Below are 18,792 nucleotides of genomic sequence, written 5' to 3' on the forward strand. Positions count from 1 at the left end.
TTTTCACAGATACACTCCCTTCCCCAGACATCGAAGTCTGGTGACAAACAGAAAAGATCTGGATAATCCCAGGAGTGGAGATTAAAAAGAGTCCTTCTGTTGATTGTGAAGCCTCAGTGAAAGGTGTTAGTTAGTCACAATCCAACCCTGGAAAGGATTAACCAACAGTCCCAACCGGAATGATCAGATCAGAACATTCGGAAGGGGTGGTCTGGGCTATCAGGGAATTCAATGGCGCTCGTCTGGCTTTTCCAAAACCAGGGCATGTATTTTACCCTGTCCCTTGATAATTGCCGTCACAAATAGGAATAAAGGTTTTCCTAGCATTAATATTCCAGGTTTCCAAAACAAAAGTCAAAAATCGTGGACCAACTGTGGCGATGGAGAGCCAATATCTTTGATGGAGTTGTGTCGAGACCTGTGATGGATTTTGGGAGATTTTCCAGTCACACTAAGCCCACATTCTAAGCAATACCCTGTCAACAGGTAGATGAATGCAGCAAAAGAAGGACAGATACACAGACTGGAAGAGTAGAGATATGGAGAAATACACAGGAAGAGACAATGTAGAAATGGACAGAGACCAGAGAGAGAGAGAGAGAGAGAGAGAGAACTATAGAGATAAAGTTAAATGGAAACACAAACCATGAAAGACAGCAAAGAGACAGAGAGAGACATAGAGTTATAATAGCTCACAGATATTCCAAATCTTCACGTACCTCAATGTCAAGATTGAAGGTTTGACTGTCCTGGTTTGGGAATGGGATTTCCATCGTGGAGTTCATTTCACTCGGGGGGACAGCCCGTGATGTGAATGTCCCACCAGGCCAGGTCACCTCCAGGTGAGTCGCAATGTCCTTACCTGTTGGAAATGGAAGCATGAGTCCAGATCCCACCCCTGCCTGATCTTGCAGGCAAACCATTTAGAATTCTCCACTACATAAACCCAAAGAGATCTGAGCCCCAAAATTGATCAGGATTTCTATACAGATATGGGGGGTAGGGAGAAAGTGAGGACTGCAGATGCTGGAGATCAGAGTCAAAATGTGTGGTGTTGGAAAAGCGTGGGGATTACCCTGCGATGTGGGGTTACCCTGGGCCTGTTAAAGACACAGCCAGAGGGAGAGGTGATACAGACACTATAAAAGCATACACTCAGACTGGCCACTGCCTTTTTAGAAGTGACAGCTGTGTGTTTTGAATTCTTACACTGGTGTGAAGTGCTTGTTCAGTTCTTAAACACAGGTTTTTGATCTATTACTGGCAGAGTGGGGACAAACCATTCGTGTTTACTATCGTCATTAAGATTTCATGAAGAGAGGGTCCTTGAGGTGTGGTGGTAATGTTCCTACTCCTGAACCAGGAGGCCCATCTGCTCCAGAGGTGTGTAAGAACATCTCTGAAAAGGCTGGTTAGAAAATAGCAGCACTGCTAACATCATGATACAAATGGTTTTGACAGGATGAAGCATTGGACAAATATAGCATTGAGTCATGAGAGGAGAAATTGTTAGGGCAGATCATCAAGAGCTCAGTCAAAGATATTGGCTTTAAGGAGCATCTTAAAGGAAGTGAGAGAGATTTAGGAAGGGCATTCCTGAGATTAGGGCCCAGGCACGGCTAAAACCAGGGATGCACAAGCGACTGGAATTGGTGGAAGGGAGAGATCGTGGAAGGTTATGGGTCTGGTGGGGATTCCAGCAATCACAAAGAGTGAGGTCATGGAAGATGTGATTGTGAAAATTGGGGTGTGGATTAACCTGAATGAGTTAAGCTCAGTAAAAATCTAAACTAAAGATGCAAGTACACAGGTCACCCTAAAGGAACATAATTTCCTGGAGAGGGGACTCATTGCTAGGGGAGAAACATCAGCTTTAACATAATGTCAATAAGGTTGGAGGGAAGGCACTACACAGATGCTTGGTACCTGACATCTGGATTAAACTGAGTGCCAGTAGGAAAGGTCTTTATGCGCAACTGAGCACAGACACTCCAAATCAGCCTCTTCACCTCGTTCCTTCTCCATCCAACAATAGCTTGCATTGTTTGGTTTGGAGCATATCACTTCCCTGCTAATATTTGACAGCTCCCAGTCTCCCTGGAAATGCACGGCTCAGTGACAGCAATCAGATGTTGTTTTGCTGAAGCTGTTGACATTCCCCACCCTTGCCGTGCGTCCCAGTGAGACTCAGTTCACCGACACTTCATACAAGCCTGTTGCCCCCCACCCTGCTCTACTCACCTCCCCCTACTCTGCTCACTCACACTTCAGACTGACTCAAGGTAACAATCTGCATGAAACAGCAGACTGAACATCCCAATCTCCTGAAATGATCGCAAGGCTTCCTAAACTCATAACGTAACAGATTAATTCATGTGGAAAATGGCTTTTGTGTGTTCAGATTAAAGTCCGCACTGTGCACAAACAACCTTTGAAATACCTCATCGTTGATTAAAATAACCTTTCCCAGCCCAGATGTTTTGCGAGATATTTTTGAAGGGCAAAAATTGAGAATTTCATCTTTATTAAAACGCTGCATTGAAGGGCAGAAAATGTATTTGTTTTCCTTGGCTGGTTTTTCATTAGGGGATAGACACTATGGGCCTGTGTTGCTACAGTGCAAGAAGAAAAACACTCTCGTCAAGTGACTAAATCTTAAAAGAGCAACCTGAGATTATTATTGTTCATTCTCTGCCTGTCAGCAAAGGCTGGGGTTTAGTTTTATTTTTAATTATTCGTTTTTGGGATATGGGTGTTGCTGGCTGGACCAGCCTTTATTGTCGGTCACTCGTTGCCCTTGAGGAGGTGCTGGTGAGCCGCTTTCGTGAACCACTGCAGTCGATTTGGTTCGGGATACTCACGATGCCTTTAAGGTGGGAATTCCAGAAACGTGTCCCAGTGACAGTGAAGAAGCAGCGATGTATTTCCAAGTCAGGATGGTGAGTGGCTTGGAGGGGAACTTGGAAGGTGGTGTTCCCATGTCTCTGTTCGCCTTCAGCTTGTTAGCTGGTAGAGGCCACAGGTTTGGAAAGTGCTGCTAAAGGAGCTTCGGTGACTTACTGCAACGTGTCTTACATCTTGTAGATGGTACACACTGCCGATACTGAGCGTCAATGTTGAAGGGAGTGAATGTTTACAGTAATGGATGGGATCCAAATCAAGAATGCTTCTTTGTTCTGGATGGTATCAAGCTTCTTAAGTGTAGTTGGAGCTGCCCTCATCCAGGCAAGTGGGGATTAGTGAAGGAACAATGATATAGTTCCAAGTCAGCCTGGGGACTGACATGGAGGGGACATGCAGATGGAAGTGGATTCAGTCAGTTGCTGCCTTTGTCCGCCTAGAGGTTGTGGGTTTGGAAGGTGTTTTCAAAGTGTTGGTCTTTAAGGTTAGGAGCAAGAAGGTGAGATGGGATGTGGGGGTGATGGGAACCTGCAACTCACTGCTTTAGGGTGGTGAAGGCAGAACCCCTTGGAACATTTTAGAAGTGATTAGATGTGCACTTGTGCTGCCAAGGTATCAAAGGCTATGGGTCAAGTGCCAGAACATGAGATGATATATGTTGGATGGTTGTTTTTGATCAGATTCAATGGCTGAATGGCCTTTATCTGTGCTGTAGATCTGTATGACTGTTGGGTAATTTAGCACAATGAACTGAATGGCACTCTCTGGGCTGTAAGATTCCATGCCTTTTAGCATTTCTATTATTAATTCATTAATGCATCTATTACTAATGCAACTGCAAGGCCAATGAATCCTTCCGGGTCTGGAGTCAGATGTAAGTCAGATTGGATAAGGATGGCATTTGTCCGAACTTGAAAGCACTTCATTAAACTGATTGGGTCATAATGATGATCTGACAAATTGACAATCACATTACTAACATCAGGCCTTTACAACCATAATATTTCATTGTTTGTGACTTTTAAGAAGATTTGTAGCTCAGGGTGAAGTTCAGGTTGTAGGTTTGCTCGCTGAGCTGGTAGGTTTGTTCTCAGACATTTCGTTACCATGCTAGGTAACATCATCAATGAGCCTCCGGTGAAACGCTGGTGTTATGTCCAACTTTCTATTTCTGTGTCTTGGTCTGTTAAGGTGGCTGACATCATTTCCAGTTTATTTTCTCAGAGGTTGGTAAATGGGGTCCAAACCGATGTGGTTATTGATGGAGTTCCGGTTTGAATGTCAGGCCTCTAGGAATTCCTGTGCATGTCTCTGTTTAGCCTGTCCCAGGATGGATGTGTTGTCCCAGTCGAAGTGGTGTCCTTCTTTATTTGTGTGTAAGGATACTAGTGATAGCTGGTCATGTCTTTTGGCTAGTTGGTGCTTGTGTATCCTGATGGCTCGTTTTCTGCCCATCTGTCTGATGGGGTGTTTGTTGCAGTCCTTGCAGGGTATTTTGTAAATGACATTTGATTTGTTGGTTGTTGGTACAGGGTCCTTTAGGTTCCTCAGTAGCTGTTACTGTGTATTGGTAGGTTTGTGGGCTACCATGATGTCAAAGGGTCTGAGTACTTTGGCAGTCATCTCCAAGATGTCTTTGATGTGTGTTAGCATGGGTAGAGTCTCTGGGGGTGTTGTGTCTACTTGTTTGGGTTTGTTGTTTAAGAATCAGTGGACTGTGTTTATCGGGTAGGCGAATGTGAGGACTGCAGATGCTGGAGATTAAAGTCAAGATTAGAGTGGTGCTGGAAAAGCACAGCAGGTCAGACAGCATCTGAGGAGCAGGAAAATCGATGTTTCGGCAGGAGCCTTCCTCAAAGGGCCTTTGCCCAAAACATTGATTTTCCTGCTCCTCAGATGCTGCCTTGACCTGCTGTGTTTTTCCAGCACCACTCTAATCTTGTGTTTATCGGGTACCCGTTATTCTTGAATAGGTGTTTGTCTTCTGCTGCTTGTAGTTCCTGAGCGCTGCAGCGTGTTGTGGCCCATTTAAATAATGTCCTGATGCAGTTCCATTTGTGGGTGTTGGGATGGTTGCTCCTGTAGCTGAATATCTGGTCTGTGTGTGTTACTTTCCTGTAGACGTGGTCTGCAGTTCTCCATTGACTGTTCATTCCGCTGTGACATCTAGTGTTACAAAGTACCCTGCAAAGACTGTAACAAACACTACAACTGACAGACAGGCAGGAAACTAGCCACCAAAAGACATGACCCACTATCACTAGTATTCTTAAACACAGACACTTCGATTAGGACAATACGTCCATCTTAGGACAGGCTAAACAGAGACATTCACGGAAAATCCTCAAGGCCTGACAGTCAAACCGAAAGTCCATCAATAAACACATCAATTTGGACCTCATTTACCAACCTCTGAGAAAAGGAACAGGAAATGATATCGCCCACTGCCCACTGTAACAGATGAAGGCACACAAACAGGAAGTGGACAGAACACCAACGCTTCACCAGAGGCTCACTAATGAAGTTGCCTAGCATGGTGATGAAACGTCTGAGAATGAACCTACCAGCTCAGCGAGCAAACCTACAACCTGATATTTCATTATATACAAATTCTCAAACTCGAAAGTCAGATTCTGAATTCATCGTTCCTTCAAGGCTGCTCCACCATTCGATACGATCAAGTCTGATCTGATTGTGGTCACTTTCCACACTCCTGTCTGCCCTCCGCTGACCGCTGACTCCCTTACTGGTTAATTTCCATTGAAGGATCAGCCTATCGTGGCTTTGAAATTGAGCTAGGATCCTTAATCGTCAGTACATCAGCAAGAGATTGTTACCAACTGATAAAAATAATCACAACATACTGTCATGTTGAGTCAAATTAAGGAATGATTAGGCAGCGCAAACGTGGGAATTTACAAAGCCTGTGGATTGAAAGAAAGACAGACAAGTTGAGGAAATTAGTGGTTTCATAAATCTTGGAATCTAACAACCAAACGAAGAGTCTTAATTTCGACATGTGAAGGGTGGTGGAGGAAGGAGCATTTCTGGTTGTGGTCATTGGAGCTTAGAACAAAGAGGTAGAGCCAATTCAGAGAAGCTCTTCCAGCGGCACCTTCCAAACCCATGATCGCTTTCATCCAGAAGGACAAGAGCAGCGCCCCCTGCAGGTTCCCCTCCAAGCAACTCACCATCCCATGAGGGGAAATATATTGGCCATTTCTTCACTGTCACTGGGTCAAAATCCTGGAATTCCCTCCCTAAGGACACTGTGAGTCAACCCACAGTACGCGAACTGCAACGGTTCAACAAGGCAACTCACCACCACGTTCTCAAGGGCAACTAGGGATGGGCAATAAATGCTGACCCAGCCAGTCACACCCACATACCATGAACAATTAAAAAAGGTTCCTTTGTTCCATCCATTGAGTCATAGAATCATATAGCATGGAAGCAGACCCTTTGGCACAGCTAGTCCATGCTGAACATAATCCCAAATTAAACTAACCTTACCTGCCTGCCCCTGGCCCATTTCCCTCCAAGCATTTTTTATTCATGTACTGATCTAAATGTCCTTTAAACATTATAACTGTAACCTCATGCATCACTTCCTCTGGAAGGTCATTCCACACACGAACCACTCTCTGTGCAGAAACGTTGCTCCTGATGTTTTTTTTTAATCTTTCTCCTCTCACCTTAAACAGATGCCCTCTAATCTTGAAATACCCCACCCTAGGGATTCACCTTATCTATCCTCCTCATGATTTAATAAACCTCTATCAGGTCACCTCTCAACCTCTTACGCTCCAGTGAAAGAAGTCCCAGCCAATCCAGCCTCTCCCTTGGTGGGCGGCACGGTGGCACAGTGGTTAGCACTGCTGCCTCGCAGCGCCAGAGACCCGGGTTCAATTCCCGACTCAGGCGACTGACTGTGTGGAGTTTGCACGTTCTCCCCGTGTCTGCGTGGGTTTCCTCCGGGGGCTCCGGTTTCCTCCCACAGTCACAAAGATGTGCAGGTCAGGTGAATTGGCCATGCTAAATTGCCCGTAGTGTTAGGTAAAAGGATAAATGTAGGGGTATGGGTGGGTTACGCTTCGGCGGGTCGGTGTGGACTTGTTGGGCCGAAGGGCCTGTTTCCACACTGTAAGTAATCTAATCTATAACTCAAACCCTCTATTCCTGGCAACATCCTGGCAAATCTCTTCTGAACCCTCTCCATCTTAATAATATCCTCCCTATAACAGGGAGAACTGAACTGGACACAGTACCCCAGAAAAAGCCTCACAATATCCTGTACAATCCTAACATAACAGTCCAACTCCTATATTCAGAGTTCTGAGCAATGAAGGCAAGCGAGCTAAACACCTTCTTAACCATCTCTAACTATAGGTGATACCTGAACCGATAGGTATCTCTGCTAGATTCCTTAGACAGCACCTTCCAAACCCACGACCACTTCCATCTAGAAGGACAAGGGCAGCAGATACATGGGAACACCACCACCTGCAAGTTCCCCTCCAAGTCACTCACCATCCTGACTTGGAAATATATCACTGTTCTACTATGAGGCGGCTCGGTGGCTTCTCAAGAGCATCTAGAGACGGGTGATAAACTCTGTCCCAGCCAATGATTCCCACATCACATGAACAAGAAAATAAGGAGGCATAGCGCCTGGAGCAGAGAGAGTCCAGATGTAGAAAAGCACGTACAGAGGCCTACGTTAAGTGCAGTAACTAATCCTACATCAGGTTCACACATTTATTTTACTGCAATAAAGAATACAGGACTGGCTGTCTGTTACTGTTATTTAGTAGTTCATAAAATTAATTTATACCTCAATTTTGTCATTTTATGAGGTCTTGTCAGATTTTTCTGAGGGGGAGAAATGGATTTATGAAACTTACATCAATAATTTTAGCTCCCCCCCCATCTCGTTCATCTTTTATAGATAAGATGGATGATTCCTCTATGTAAAACAGAGCAGTAAACACCCACCCTGTGTCTTGCCAGAGAATGTAACATTATTTACAAACAAGGATTAAAGCTGGAGCCTTGCAGCATAGAAGGTGAAAATCTTTCTCCATTGGAAAGGCGAATACTTTTGTTACAAAATTGCAGATAATGTGAAATGCTGAAGAAAAGATTTACTTGATAATTTGTCCCAAACCCTTGACATCCATGACCTAGAAGAACACAGCAAGGACACGAGAATGAGAATCATTAAATCTCTACAGTGCAAAAGGAGGCCATTCGGCCTCTGCACTGACCATCCAAAAAACATCCCACCCAGATTAGCCCCCTGCCCTATCCTTTTAACCCTATACAGAGGAATCTTGATTATCCAAACAAGATCACAAGGTCCCAATGCTTCGTTAAACTGTGTTCTCCAGCACTCGATTATCCAAACAAAATACTCCCTGCACATGCTGCTCAGATAATCAAGGCTCCTCTGTATTGCCCAAGGCTAATCCACCTAAGCCTGGACATCTTTGGACTATGGGAGGAAACCCACCCAGACACAGGGACAGTGCACAAACTCCACACAGACAGCTGCTGAGGCTGGATTCGAACCCAGGCCCACTGCTGCTGTGAGGTTGCCATGCTAACCACTAAGCCACCCTATGGTCAGCCTGAAATCACGCCCCCCCCCTCCGCTCCCTCCAGTTCCATCTCTTACCTGAGCACAGTGAGCCTTCAAGAGGGGACCTGATATCCCACCCTCACCTGACCCCATTACCACCCCCCGGCACACACTATTCTGACTCGGAAAGAAATTGGAATTCCTTCACTGCTGCTGGGAGAAAATCTCGGAAGCCCTGATCTAACAGAGCTGTCAGATAATTCCACCTCATTGACAGCAACACTCCAAGATGTCAGCACACCTTCTGAAGGATGAATGAGGAAAGGTTGTAGCCGTTACCAACGATGCCCATATCCCAAGACAGGAACTAACTAAGGTAACCATAAGAGAAAATGCTGGAACTAGGGTAGCTGCTTATTGCGCTACTCAGGAATAAGTCACAGCCTTTTACTTACTTTGAGTCTATGGTAGTGCAATGGGCAGCACAGTAGCACAGTGGTTAGCACTGCTACCTCACAGTGCCAGAGACCTGGGTTCAATTCCCACCTCAGGCAATTGACTGTGTGGAGTTTGCACATTCTCCCCGTGCCTGCGTGGGTTTGCTCCCACAGTCCAAAAATGAGCAGGTTAGGTGAATTGGCCGTAGTGTTAGGTGTAGGGGGGGTGGGTTGTGCTTTGGCGGGTCGATGTGGACTTGTTGGGCCGAAAAGCCTGTTTCTGCACTGTAAGAAATCTAATACAAAATAAGGGGTTATGCAGAGAAGGTAAGGGGAATGGGTTTGAGAAACATATCAGCCATGATTGAATGAGGGAGTGGGCTGAATGGCCTAATTCTGCTTCTATATCTTATGGTCTAATACGGCAGCCATTTTGAGCTGACCAAGACTCTTTAAGCTGAACATGACAAGGTACTCCATGTTGTCTCACTGATGTTGGCTATGGGAGGAATACAGACCAGGGCCCTGGGAGAGCTCCCTCACAATTTAATTTCCACTCAAGCCCTGTGGATTATTTTACATCTCACCCAAAGGACAGATGAATCATGGGAGGTTCAGCTGCCAATCTGACTGGAGAGCATTCCAATGGCAAGGCAACAGCTGGTCTTCCCTACAGAATGTTCTGGATCAATACATGGAATGGTGCTGGGAGCAGGTGGAGGCAGCTGTCACACTTTGATGGGCATTTATACAACCCCTCCTTCACTGTCACTGGATCAACATCCTGGGATTCCCTCCCCTAAGGGCATTGTGGGCCAAACTACAGCAAGCGGACTGCAGTGGTTCAAGAAGGTAGCTCAGCCCCATCTTCACAAGGGCAATTAGTGATGGGTATTAAATACTGGCCCAGCCAGCAATGACAACATCTGGTGAACAAATGTAAACAAATGACATGTCAAATAGTCACAGAAGGTAGCCATTTGGAACATTGAGTGTCCATCAACCAGCAACCAAAATAGTCCCATTTCTCTGCCTTTGCCTCACTCATGGCATCTGTCTCTGAATCCCCTTGAATCCAAACCAAACCCCTCAAAATGACAACTCTCATAGTATGAGACCTAGAATGTCTCATGAATGGTACCACTAGTGGACTCACTAGTGGGCTCCTTTACATTGAGGAAACATGACGCCTTCTCGCAGAGTGCTTCAGAGAACACCTCCGGGGACACCCGCAACAACCAACCCCACCGCTCTGTGACCGAACACTTCAACTCTCCCTCCCACTCTGCCGAGAACATGCAGGTCCTGGGCCTCCTCTATCGCCACTTCCTAACCACCCCGCCTGGAGGAAGAACATCTCATCTTCCACCTCGGGACCCTTCAACCCATGGCATCAATTTGGATTCCACCAGTTTCCTCTTTTCCCCTCACCCTACCTTATCCTAGTTCCAACCTTCCAGTTCAGCACCATCCTCATGACCTGTCCTACCTGCCAATCTCCCTTCCCACCTATCCACTCCACCCTCCTCTCCGATCTATCACCATTACCCCCACCTCCATCTAACTATTGCCCTCTCAGCTACCTTCTTCCCAGCCCCAGCCCCTTCCCATTTATCTCTCCACCCCCTCGGCTCACATTCCTGATGAAGGGCTCTTGCCCGAAATGTCGGTTTTCCTGCTCCTTGGATGCTGCCTGACCTGCACCACACTCGCATCTCACTGACTCATGCCAACCTTGAAAGGTGGTAAAAATCAGAACATCATGTCAACATGTGGAGTGGCATTACAGTGTTCTGGAGGACTCTAGCAGACACCCACAGTGATATCTCAGTGACACCGCTCCCCCCTACCCCCAACCCAACAGTGCCAGAGGACCCTGCTAACTTTAACAAACAAACAGTAACTCAATTCTGGATCAGGGCTTTTGCCCGAAACGTCGATTTTGCCTGTCCTCGGATGCTGCCTGAATTGCTGTGCTCTTCCAGCACCACTGATCCAGAATCTGGTTTCCAGCATCTGCAGTCATTGTTTTTACCTTTAAACAGTAACTCAAGGCAACACGCAGCCTTTAGATACTACGTACCCAATCCAAAGTGTGCCACTGGCTCCATTTCACAGAGATACCCAGATCCTCCATCGATTATACGGAGGTGCGGCCCAGTTCTCCGTGTGTACAGCACCACCTTTGCCCCACGGGCAAACGCACCAAACCGGGTCCGGGGAATGACCCTCAGCCAATTGTTATCGGTGCCCTTTGAAAAGAACCCAGAACAAAACCGGTGAAGCTCCCCCGCACTTCAATTCCATACCAGTCAGTGATCCTCATGGAGTAATCTTTTCGGTATTTTGGGTCTGGGCATGTTGTGGACCAGAGTTAGGGGCACTAACCAGCGTCCCTGAATGGTCACTCATTCAAGTGTTAACCGGGTTTATCACTGCTTAGCTTTCAATGTGCAGGCGCTTTTAGACCAGACAAACCTTCCTATAGAAGCCGCCAACTGACCCGAACCAAACTGGCTGCTTTGTGATTGGCTGATGGATGGGTGTTGTCTCTTCCTATGCATTCCTTGTTGCCACATTCAGCAAAGACTCCCTCCTGAATCACCGGGCCCCGTGTGGGGTGTTACGGGAAGGAGATCAATTTTGGAAGGGGACAGCTCCTTCTCATTGGCTCTGTTCAGTCAGTGGAGGGTGGGAATGAGACAGATGCACTGCCAAAATCATCCAGCTCCTGTTTGCGGAGGTGGGTCAGGCCAGGAATTTCCTGCAGGCCCATTGTGTCCAGCTGAGAAACGTTCCATGTAGATTGACACTGTCACCATGGAGATGAAGCTGGGCTCCATCTTGCTGTTGCTCAAGAGGAGCTCGATGGCATGGGCAGTATGGAGCAAACAGTATTGACACACCTGTGGACAAGCCAGACAGGAATATGAGGGAGAAGGGAAAACAGGGTCACAGTGGTAGATTCAGCTGAGGAGAAATTGGAGAAGGTTTGAGTGGGTCATAGACACTAGCACGAACTCTGTGGGCAGAATGGCCTGTTTTTGTTGCACTTCTTCTGTTATGCTATTGCAGCCATTTCAAGGTGGCTCTGATTGGAGGATAAATTCAGAGTGAAAGCTAGCATTGCCAGCAGAATCTCTAACCAAAGACACAAAACTTTGCCCTTTGACCTTCCACCTAGGACCATGGCCATTACCCCCACTGGGCTAAAGCTCAGGAATAAGGGTCTGAATGGATCCCACTCCATTACTGCATGATCTCCAGTGGTCTCTTGGCTTTGTCGAGAGGGTGAGAAGAGTGAGCAGTGGAGGGGGTGATGCTGAGTTATTTCCCGCAGTAGACATCTCTCTCTGATGTTCCCTTGCTAATAATGGGGAAGGTGAGGGAAGGGCTTAGGAGGGATGGGAGAGGTGTCAAACCTAACCTCCCACTGGCATGGTCACGGCCCATCAAGGGGACTGGTCTCATGCTCCAACTTGAGGAAGGTCTGCCCTCCGCCCGAGATCCAATCAGGACCTCGGTTGGAAAGACCCCGGCCTACAGCGAATGAGGAAGCCAGCAGCAATGTTTGATGTTCCTCCACTGCAGCCCCAGCCTTAGCCAAGGGCCTTGCCATGTCGTGGGCGGTGAGGGGGAGAACGGAATGAGAGTGGCCTGGCGCGTTAAGTGGTGAAGAGTGGATCATCAAGATCTACAGCACAGAAAAAGGCCCTTCATCCTGTCGAGTGTGCACCAATCAAAAACACGCACCCATTCCCAATCCCTCCATGCAGCAGTTTTGGCCAATAGCCATGAGTCGGGAATTGTAAATGGTCACCACACAAACACATACCTGGGTTACTTTGAACACAGACAGTGGCTGAGCCCTGGACTCTCCATGAGAGATGATGAGATCCAGCATTCCATCACCGTCGAAATCTGTAGCAACAGCACCTGGGGAATGGGAGGGGAGTGGTTCTGTTACAACGTTAGCAATCCCATACACAACATTCCTGTAAAAAGAGCTCAAATCTCATCAAACCTAATGAATAAAGCTGGAATAGAACACTAGCATTGTCAATATGGATCATAAACCCACAGGGTTACTATAAAACCTATCGTTGGTGCCCTAATCACCAAGGAACTGGAATCCAAGTTCAGTAGGTAATAGAAAAGACAAATGCAATGTTAGCTCTAATCACAAAGGGAATAGAGTGTAAAAATAGGGAGGTCATTCATCAGGCCACAGCTAGAACACTGTGAACTGTTCTGGGCTCCATAACTAGGGAAGAGTCTGTCATAGGAGGCAGTCCAAAGAAGGTTCACACGGCTAATTCCAGGTATGGAGGTCAGGCAGCATCTGAGAAGCAGGAGAATTGAGGAGGAGGAATTGCTGTTGAAGGGCTTAGGGCTCGAAACATCGACTCTCCTGCTCCTCGGATGCTGCCTGACTTGCTGTGCTTTTCCAGCACCACACTCTTGACTCAGATTTCCAGCATCTGCAGCCCTCACTTTCTCCATGTAAGGAGGGACTGCCTTATAAGGAGAGGTTGAATAGATGGACCCTCTACCCATCGGAATATAGAAGAGTGAGAAGCAACATATGAGATAGTTAGGGGGTATGAAATTGATCCCCTTGTGGCAGAGTTTAGGACGACAGTGTGTCATCTCAGAGTAAGAAGGAGAACATTTTGGCCCATTGTTCCTATACCAGCTCTACATCACTATCACATGCCAATCTCCTATTTTCCCCTTCCCATCCCCTGTACCCTTGCACATTTCTCTCCAAATAATAATCAATGGCCCTTGAATACCTCAGTTGAACCCCAGCCCCACCTCACGTCCAGGCAGTGCTGACTACTTACTGAGTCACATCACCCTTGCTTCTTTTGTAAATCATCTTAAATATATCACCCCTCCTTCTTGCTCCTTTTCCAAGTAGGAACAGTTTCTCTCTATCTACTCTATTCAGCCCACTCATGATTTAAAAATCTCAACTAAATCTCCTCTCAGCTGCCTTCTCAAGAAGGAGAACAGTCCCAACTTTGTAGATTTATCCTCGTCACTGAAGTTTCTCCTCCCTGGAACCAATCCTGTAAATCTACATCTGTACTCGCTCCAATACTTCCTATAATGTAGAGCCCAAAACTGTACATTACATGATGACCCCCTTCTTTTTCATTTATTCCTTCACAGGGTGACAGCATCATGGCTAGGCCAGCGTTTATTGCCCAGAGGACAGGTAAGAGTTAATAACATTGCTATGGGTCTGGGGTGATGTGTAGCACAGACCAGGTAAGGAAAGCACCTTTCCTCTCTAAGAGACATTATTGACCCAGATGGGTTTTTCTAGCAATTGACAATGGATTCATGGTCATGGAGTCACAGAGTCATACAGCATGGAAACAGACCTTTTTTAGATTAGATTAGATTACTTACAGTGTGGAAACAGGCCCTTCGGCCCAACAAGTCCACACCGCCCCGCCGAAGCGCAACCCACCCATACCCCTACATGTACCCCTTACCTAACACTATGGGCAATTTAGTATGGCCAATTCACCTGACCTGCATATCTTTGGACGGTGGGAAGAAACCGGAGCACCCGGAGGAAACCCACGCAGACATGGGGAGAACGTGCAAACTCCACACAGTCAGTCGCCTGAGGCGGGAATTGAACCCGGGTCTCTGACGCTGTGAGGCAGCAGTGCTAACCACTGTGCCACCGTGCCGCCCACAATGGTCCTGATGAAGGGCTTATGCCCAAAACGTTGATTCTCCTGCTCCTCGGATGCTGCCTGACCGGCTGTGCTTTTCCAGCACCACACTCCCGATCCCGAGCTCCAGCATCTACAGTACTCACTCCCCCCTTTGGTCCAACCAGTCCATACCGGACACAATCCCAAACTAAACTAGTCCCACCCTGCCTGCTCCTGTCTCATACCTCTACAAAGCTTTCATATTCATGGATCCATCAAAATGTCTTTTAAATGTTATAATTATACCCAAATCCATCACTTCCCCATGAAGCTCATTCCACACAGGAACCACCCCCATGTAAAAAAATTGCCTTTTGTGTCTTTTTTCAAATCTCTCCCCTCAAAAACGGGCTCCATCATCTTGAGGTTCACCATCTTAGGGAAAGACATCTACCAATAATTCTGTCTATACCTCTCACTATTTTATAGACATCCAAGAGGTCACCATTCCAGAACTTTATTGAATTCAAGTTGCCCTCATCGACCATGGTGGGATTTGAACCCATTGCCCCAGGGACTCGGGAATCACCAGTCCAGCAATACCACAAGGCCATCACTCCCCAGCTGTGGTGCCATACTGTCCAACTAATGACTACAGCAGACCCACAGCAAAATGGCTAACTCTTAACTGTTTGCCTCCTCACCCCACCACCCTGGGCAACTGACCCCCCCACCCCGCCACCCTGAGCAAGCCACTCAGCTGCAGGTGGGCATTAAACACCTGCACAAAGGCAATTCGGGACAGGTAACAAACTCAGACCTGAGCAACAGCACTCGCAAACTAAGGGCAAGTAGACAGGAAGGCCACTGGAATTCAGAACAGGTCTCAATCCTGAAGAAGCAGTCCACAAATCAGAATATCACACGTTCAAGGTAATTCTCCTGGCAGCAGGAGCTGACACGTGGTCCATTATGTGGGACACGGTGTCAAAGGGTGGAAGAGAAACCTGTTCCATCCCCACACTGGGTTGGTTCAAGCTCATTGGAAAAATAAGGTTCCCTTTGATCAGAGAAAATTAGACAGAAATCAAATGGAGGCGCTCAAAATTATGAAGGGGTGCAATAGCGTAAACTGACAGAAACCACTCCCACTAATAGGATGATTGGTTACCAGGACGCAGTTTATATAATCAGCTGAAGAACTGTGAGGAAAAGTCTTTTTCTTCAGTGAGTTGCTTAGATAGGTCTGAAACGGTAGCTCAGTTGAGAGCTGTAGGGGAAAAAACACAACCGCTCTTTCAAACAGCTAACATTAACACGATGACTGAATGGCCTCTACATGTGCTCGTGACCCGACGTTTTATTTCAATTATTCCACCCTCAACATTGTTTTCTCTCAAAGGGAATTCCTCTCCTCAAAAGGCAGTGGACGCAAAATCTTTCAGTATTTTTAAGACATTTCTTGATTAGCCAGCGGCTGAAAGATTATTGGAAGCATGCAAGAATACAGACCTGAGGGTCAGCCTCACTGAATGGCGGAGCAGGCTTGAAGGGCAGAGTGGCCTACTCTCGCTCCTTCAGTGTACGCTTAAGTTATCCGAACACTTCCCAATCTCCAGTGCCCCCATCCAGTCTAACTGACTACTCGAGCATCCTCTGTCGCTCACTAAGATCTGATGGGTATGTCTCCCTCACCTTGTCCCATCTCCTCAATTCCCTGAGTAATAAAAAAAGGGTGAGTCCCATCCTGAGAATCCACAGCCCCCGGAATATCGAATTCCAAACATTCATCAGTCTCTGATTGAAGACATTCCTCCTCTTCCCAGTCCAAAATGGTCGCCCCCTTATCCTGACACACCATGACCACCACCAGTGCCCCCATCCCCAGCCCCACCCCTGCCCTCCATTACTAAAATGCTTGTGAGACCAATATAGATTCAGGGTCCCTAATGACAGAGGAAGTCTCACTCCAGTTCATTTTGAGATCAGGTGTCACCTTGACTCCAGATGTTTCTTTCTTCATTCACGGGATGAGGGTGTCACTGGCTAGACCAGCTTCTATTGCCCATCCCTAATTGCCCAGAGGGCAGTTAAGAGTCAACCACATTGCTCTGGCCCACATTGCTGTAGGCCAGACCGGGAATGAGTGGCAGTTTTCTTCCCTAAAGGACTTTAGTGAACCAGATGGGTTTTTCCCAACAACTAGCAATGGATACATGGTCATCATTAGACTCTAAATTTCAGATTTTAAAAAATGATTTCAAATTCCACCATTCTACCACTAGGTATTATTAATCTAGATACTACCAGTAGGCCGTTACCTCCCTCAATGTGCCCTATTTCAGCGTCAGAGTGAGGCAGGCTACGCACAGCGAGATGTTACTTTGAGTCCCGTGCTATTGTACTTCTTATCTCAGTCACTGAGGGTAGCCATTGAAGGAGAGCATCGAAACACGGCGTGAGGATTGATCACTGCCACCCAGGAGTACACCAAATGTTCAGGAGGAGCAGTAAGGATGGGGGGTGGTGAGTGATTCAATATTGCTAAAGAACATGCCTCAGGCGATGGAATCCTATTGAGAGTCAAAGAATGATCTCCATTGAGTTGGGAATCCTGTGACTTGGCCTGTGAACCTCGACTTCAAACAAAGCGATACAGTGCCATCTACAGCCCAGTTAGAAGGAAGAAACAATTTGTATTTTATACAGAAGCTAATCTCGTTGAATAAAATAATGAATCGGTCCTGAAACTTGTCGTGATTATAATGGGGTCAGCCAGGTGGACCTCTAAGAATAGCAGTTCCCCGATTAGAGCTGTTAACTGGTCCAATCAGGGAGCCCCAGCTGACAGAGAGTCCCAAACTGGCCATAAACAGGTCCAGGCAGCGGGCCGTGGAGGGGGTCGTTAGGTCCGACTGCCTGTCCCTCTTCCGCAGTTACGTTAGGGCCCGGATGTCCTTGGAGAAGGAGCGCGCGGTGTCCACCAACACCCTGGAGTTGTTCAGGGAGAGGTGGGCGCCGCAGGGAGTGGAGTGCATCATTTCCCCCTCCAACTCTATTTTGATTTAATCCCTGCCCTCCCCTTCACTGTTTGATCACACAGTGTTGCCCTTTGATGTGAAGGGCACTGCTTGTCACTGGCCACTCGGGCGTTTCCTTTCTTCCTGGTGGTGGAATGTAAATAAAGATTTACACACACGTTGTTCTTCACTGTGTATGACACCTGCACACACACAAACATGGGTGCCGGGGAAAAATAAGCCTAACAGTGGTAGTGTGGGAGAAAATTTTAACAAAAGAACAGGAGTGATAAAAAGAAAACAGAAATTCTGTTCACTCTGAGAGCCGGCTCTGTGGAAGATGAGCCAGTGTCAAGGACTCTCCACGTTTAACTAAAGGATGATGGGATACCAAACTCTGTGGAGTTACTTCAAAGCTAAGCGTTGTCTTGGGGCAAACGCAGTGCTCAGTTTGTGACTGACTAGGCCTGACCAGCTGCGAAACGAAACTGAATGTAAGAAATTGGAGCAGGAATAGGCCATTCAACCCATCGAGTCTGCTCCACTATTCAATGCTATCAAGGTTGAACTTTGGATCAAGCTCCATTTTCCCATTGGCTCCATTGATTTCCTGCGACACCAAAACTAAATTCTGTCTGCCTCACATGGAAGCATATTCACAGGCTTAACTGGTTGAAAATGAAGGATCCTGGGTTCCATACGTCCCTTCCTAACCCAGTCCACTCCTGCTGTCAGCCTTCTCTTGCCAGCTTCTCAGCGACCTTTCCCCTCTTCCTCCTTCCGCCCCACCCAACACAGAAAGGGCACTTTAGCAAGATCGACCCTCACCCTCCCACGAGAAGAACAAGTTATAAATGGACGTTCTCCTCACTGGCAACAGTGACCCATTCTTCAAGACATTGTTGTCCAGTTGGATTTCTGCCTTAAATAGAGTCATACACTCAACAGCAAGAAAACAGACCCTCTGGTCCACCAGTCCATGCCAAACATAATCACGAACTAAACTAGTCCCATCTGCCTGCTCCTGGCTTACAATGGCCCAGTGACTCAGTGGTTAGCATTAGATTAGATTACTTACAGTGTGGAAACAGGCTCTTCGGCCCAACAAGTCCACACTGCCCCGCCGAAGCGCAACCCACCCATACCCCTACATCTACCCCTTACCTAACACTACG

At 47.0% G+C, this 18,792-nt stretch overlaps 1 protein-coding gene across 6 annotated transcripts in view; it reads right to left on the reverse strand.

Annotated features, from left to right (window-relative positions):
- crtac1b (cartilage acidic protein 1b) overlaps positions 1 to 18,792 on the reverse strand; it is a 334,044-nt gene that overhangs the window by 14,479 nt on the left and 300,773 nt on the right. For all 6 annotated transcript variants that reach the window (XM_043713002.1, XM_043713000.1, XM_043712998.1 and 3 more), the window contains exons 10-12: positions 12,755 to 12,855; positions 11,003 to 11,171; positions 720 to 862 (exon numbers count right to left, since the gene is read on the reverse strand). In XM_043713002.1, the coding sequence (XP_043568937.1) occupies positions 720 to 862; positions 11,003 to 11,171; positions 12,755 to 12,855 (413 nt within the window). The remainder of the gene's footprint in view (positions 1 to 719; positions 863 to 11,002; positions 11,172 to 12,754; positions 12,856 to 18,792) is intronic.

This window comes from Chiloscyllium plagiosum, chromosome 22 (assembly GCF_004010195.1).
Source record: "Chiloscyllium plagiosum isolate BGI_BamShark_2017 chromosome 22, ASM401019v2, whole genome shotgun sequence".
Taxonomy (NCBI): domain Eukaryota; kingdom Metazoa; phylum Chordata; class Chondrichthyes; order Orectolobiformes; family Hemiscylliidae; genus Chiloscyllium; species Chiloscyllium plagiosum.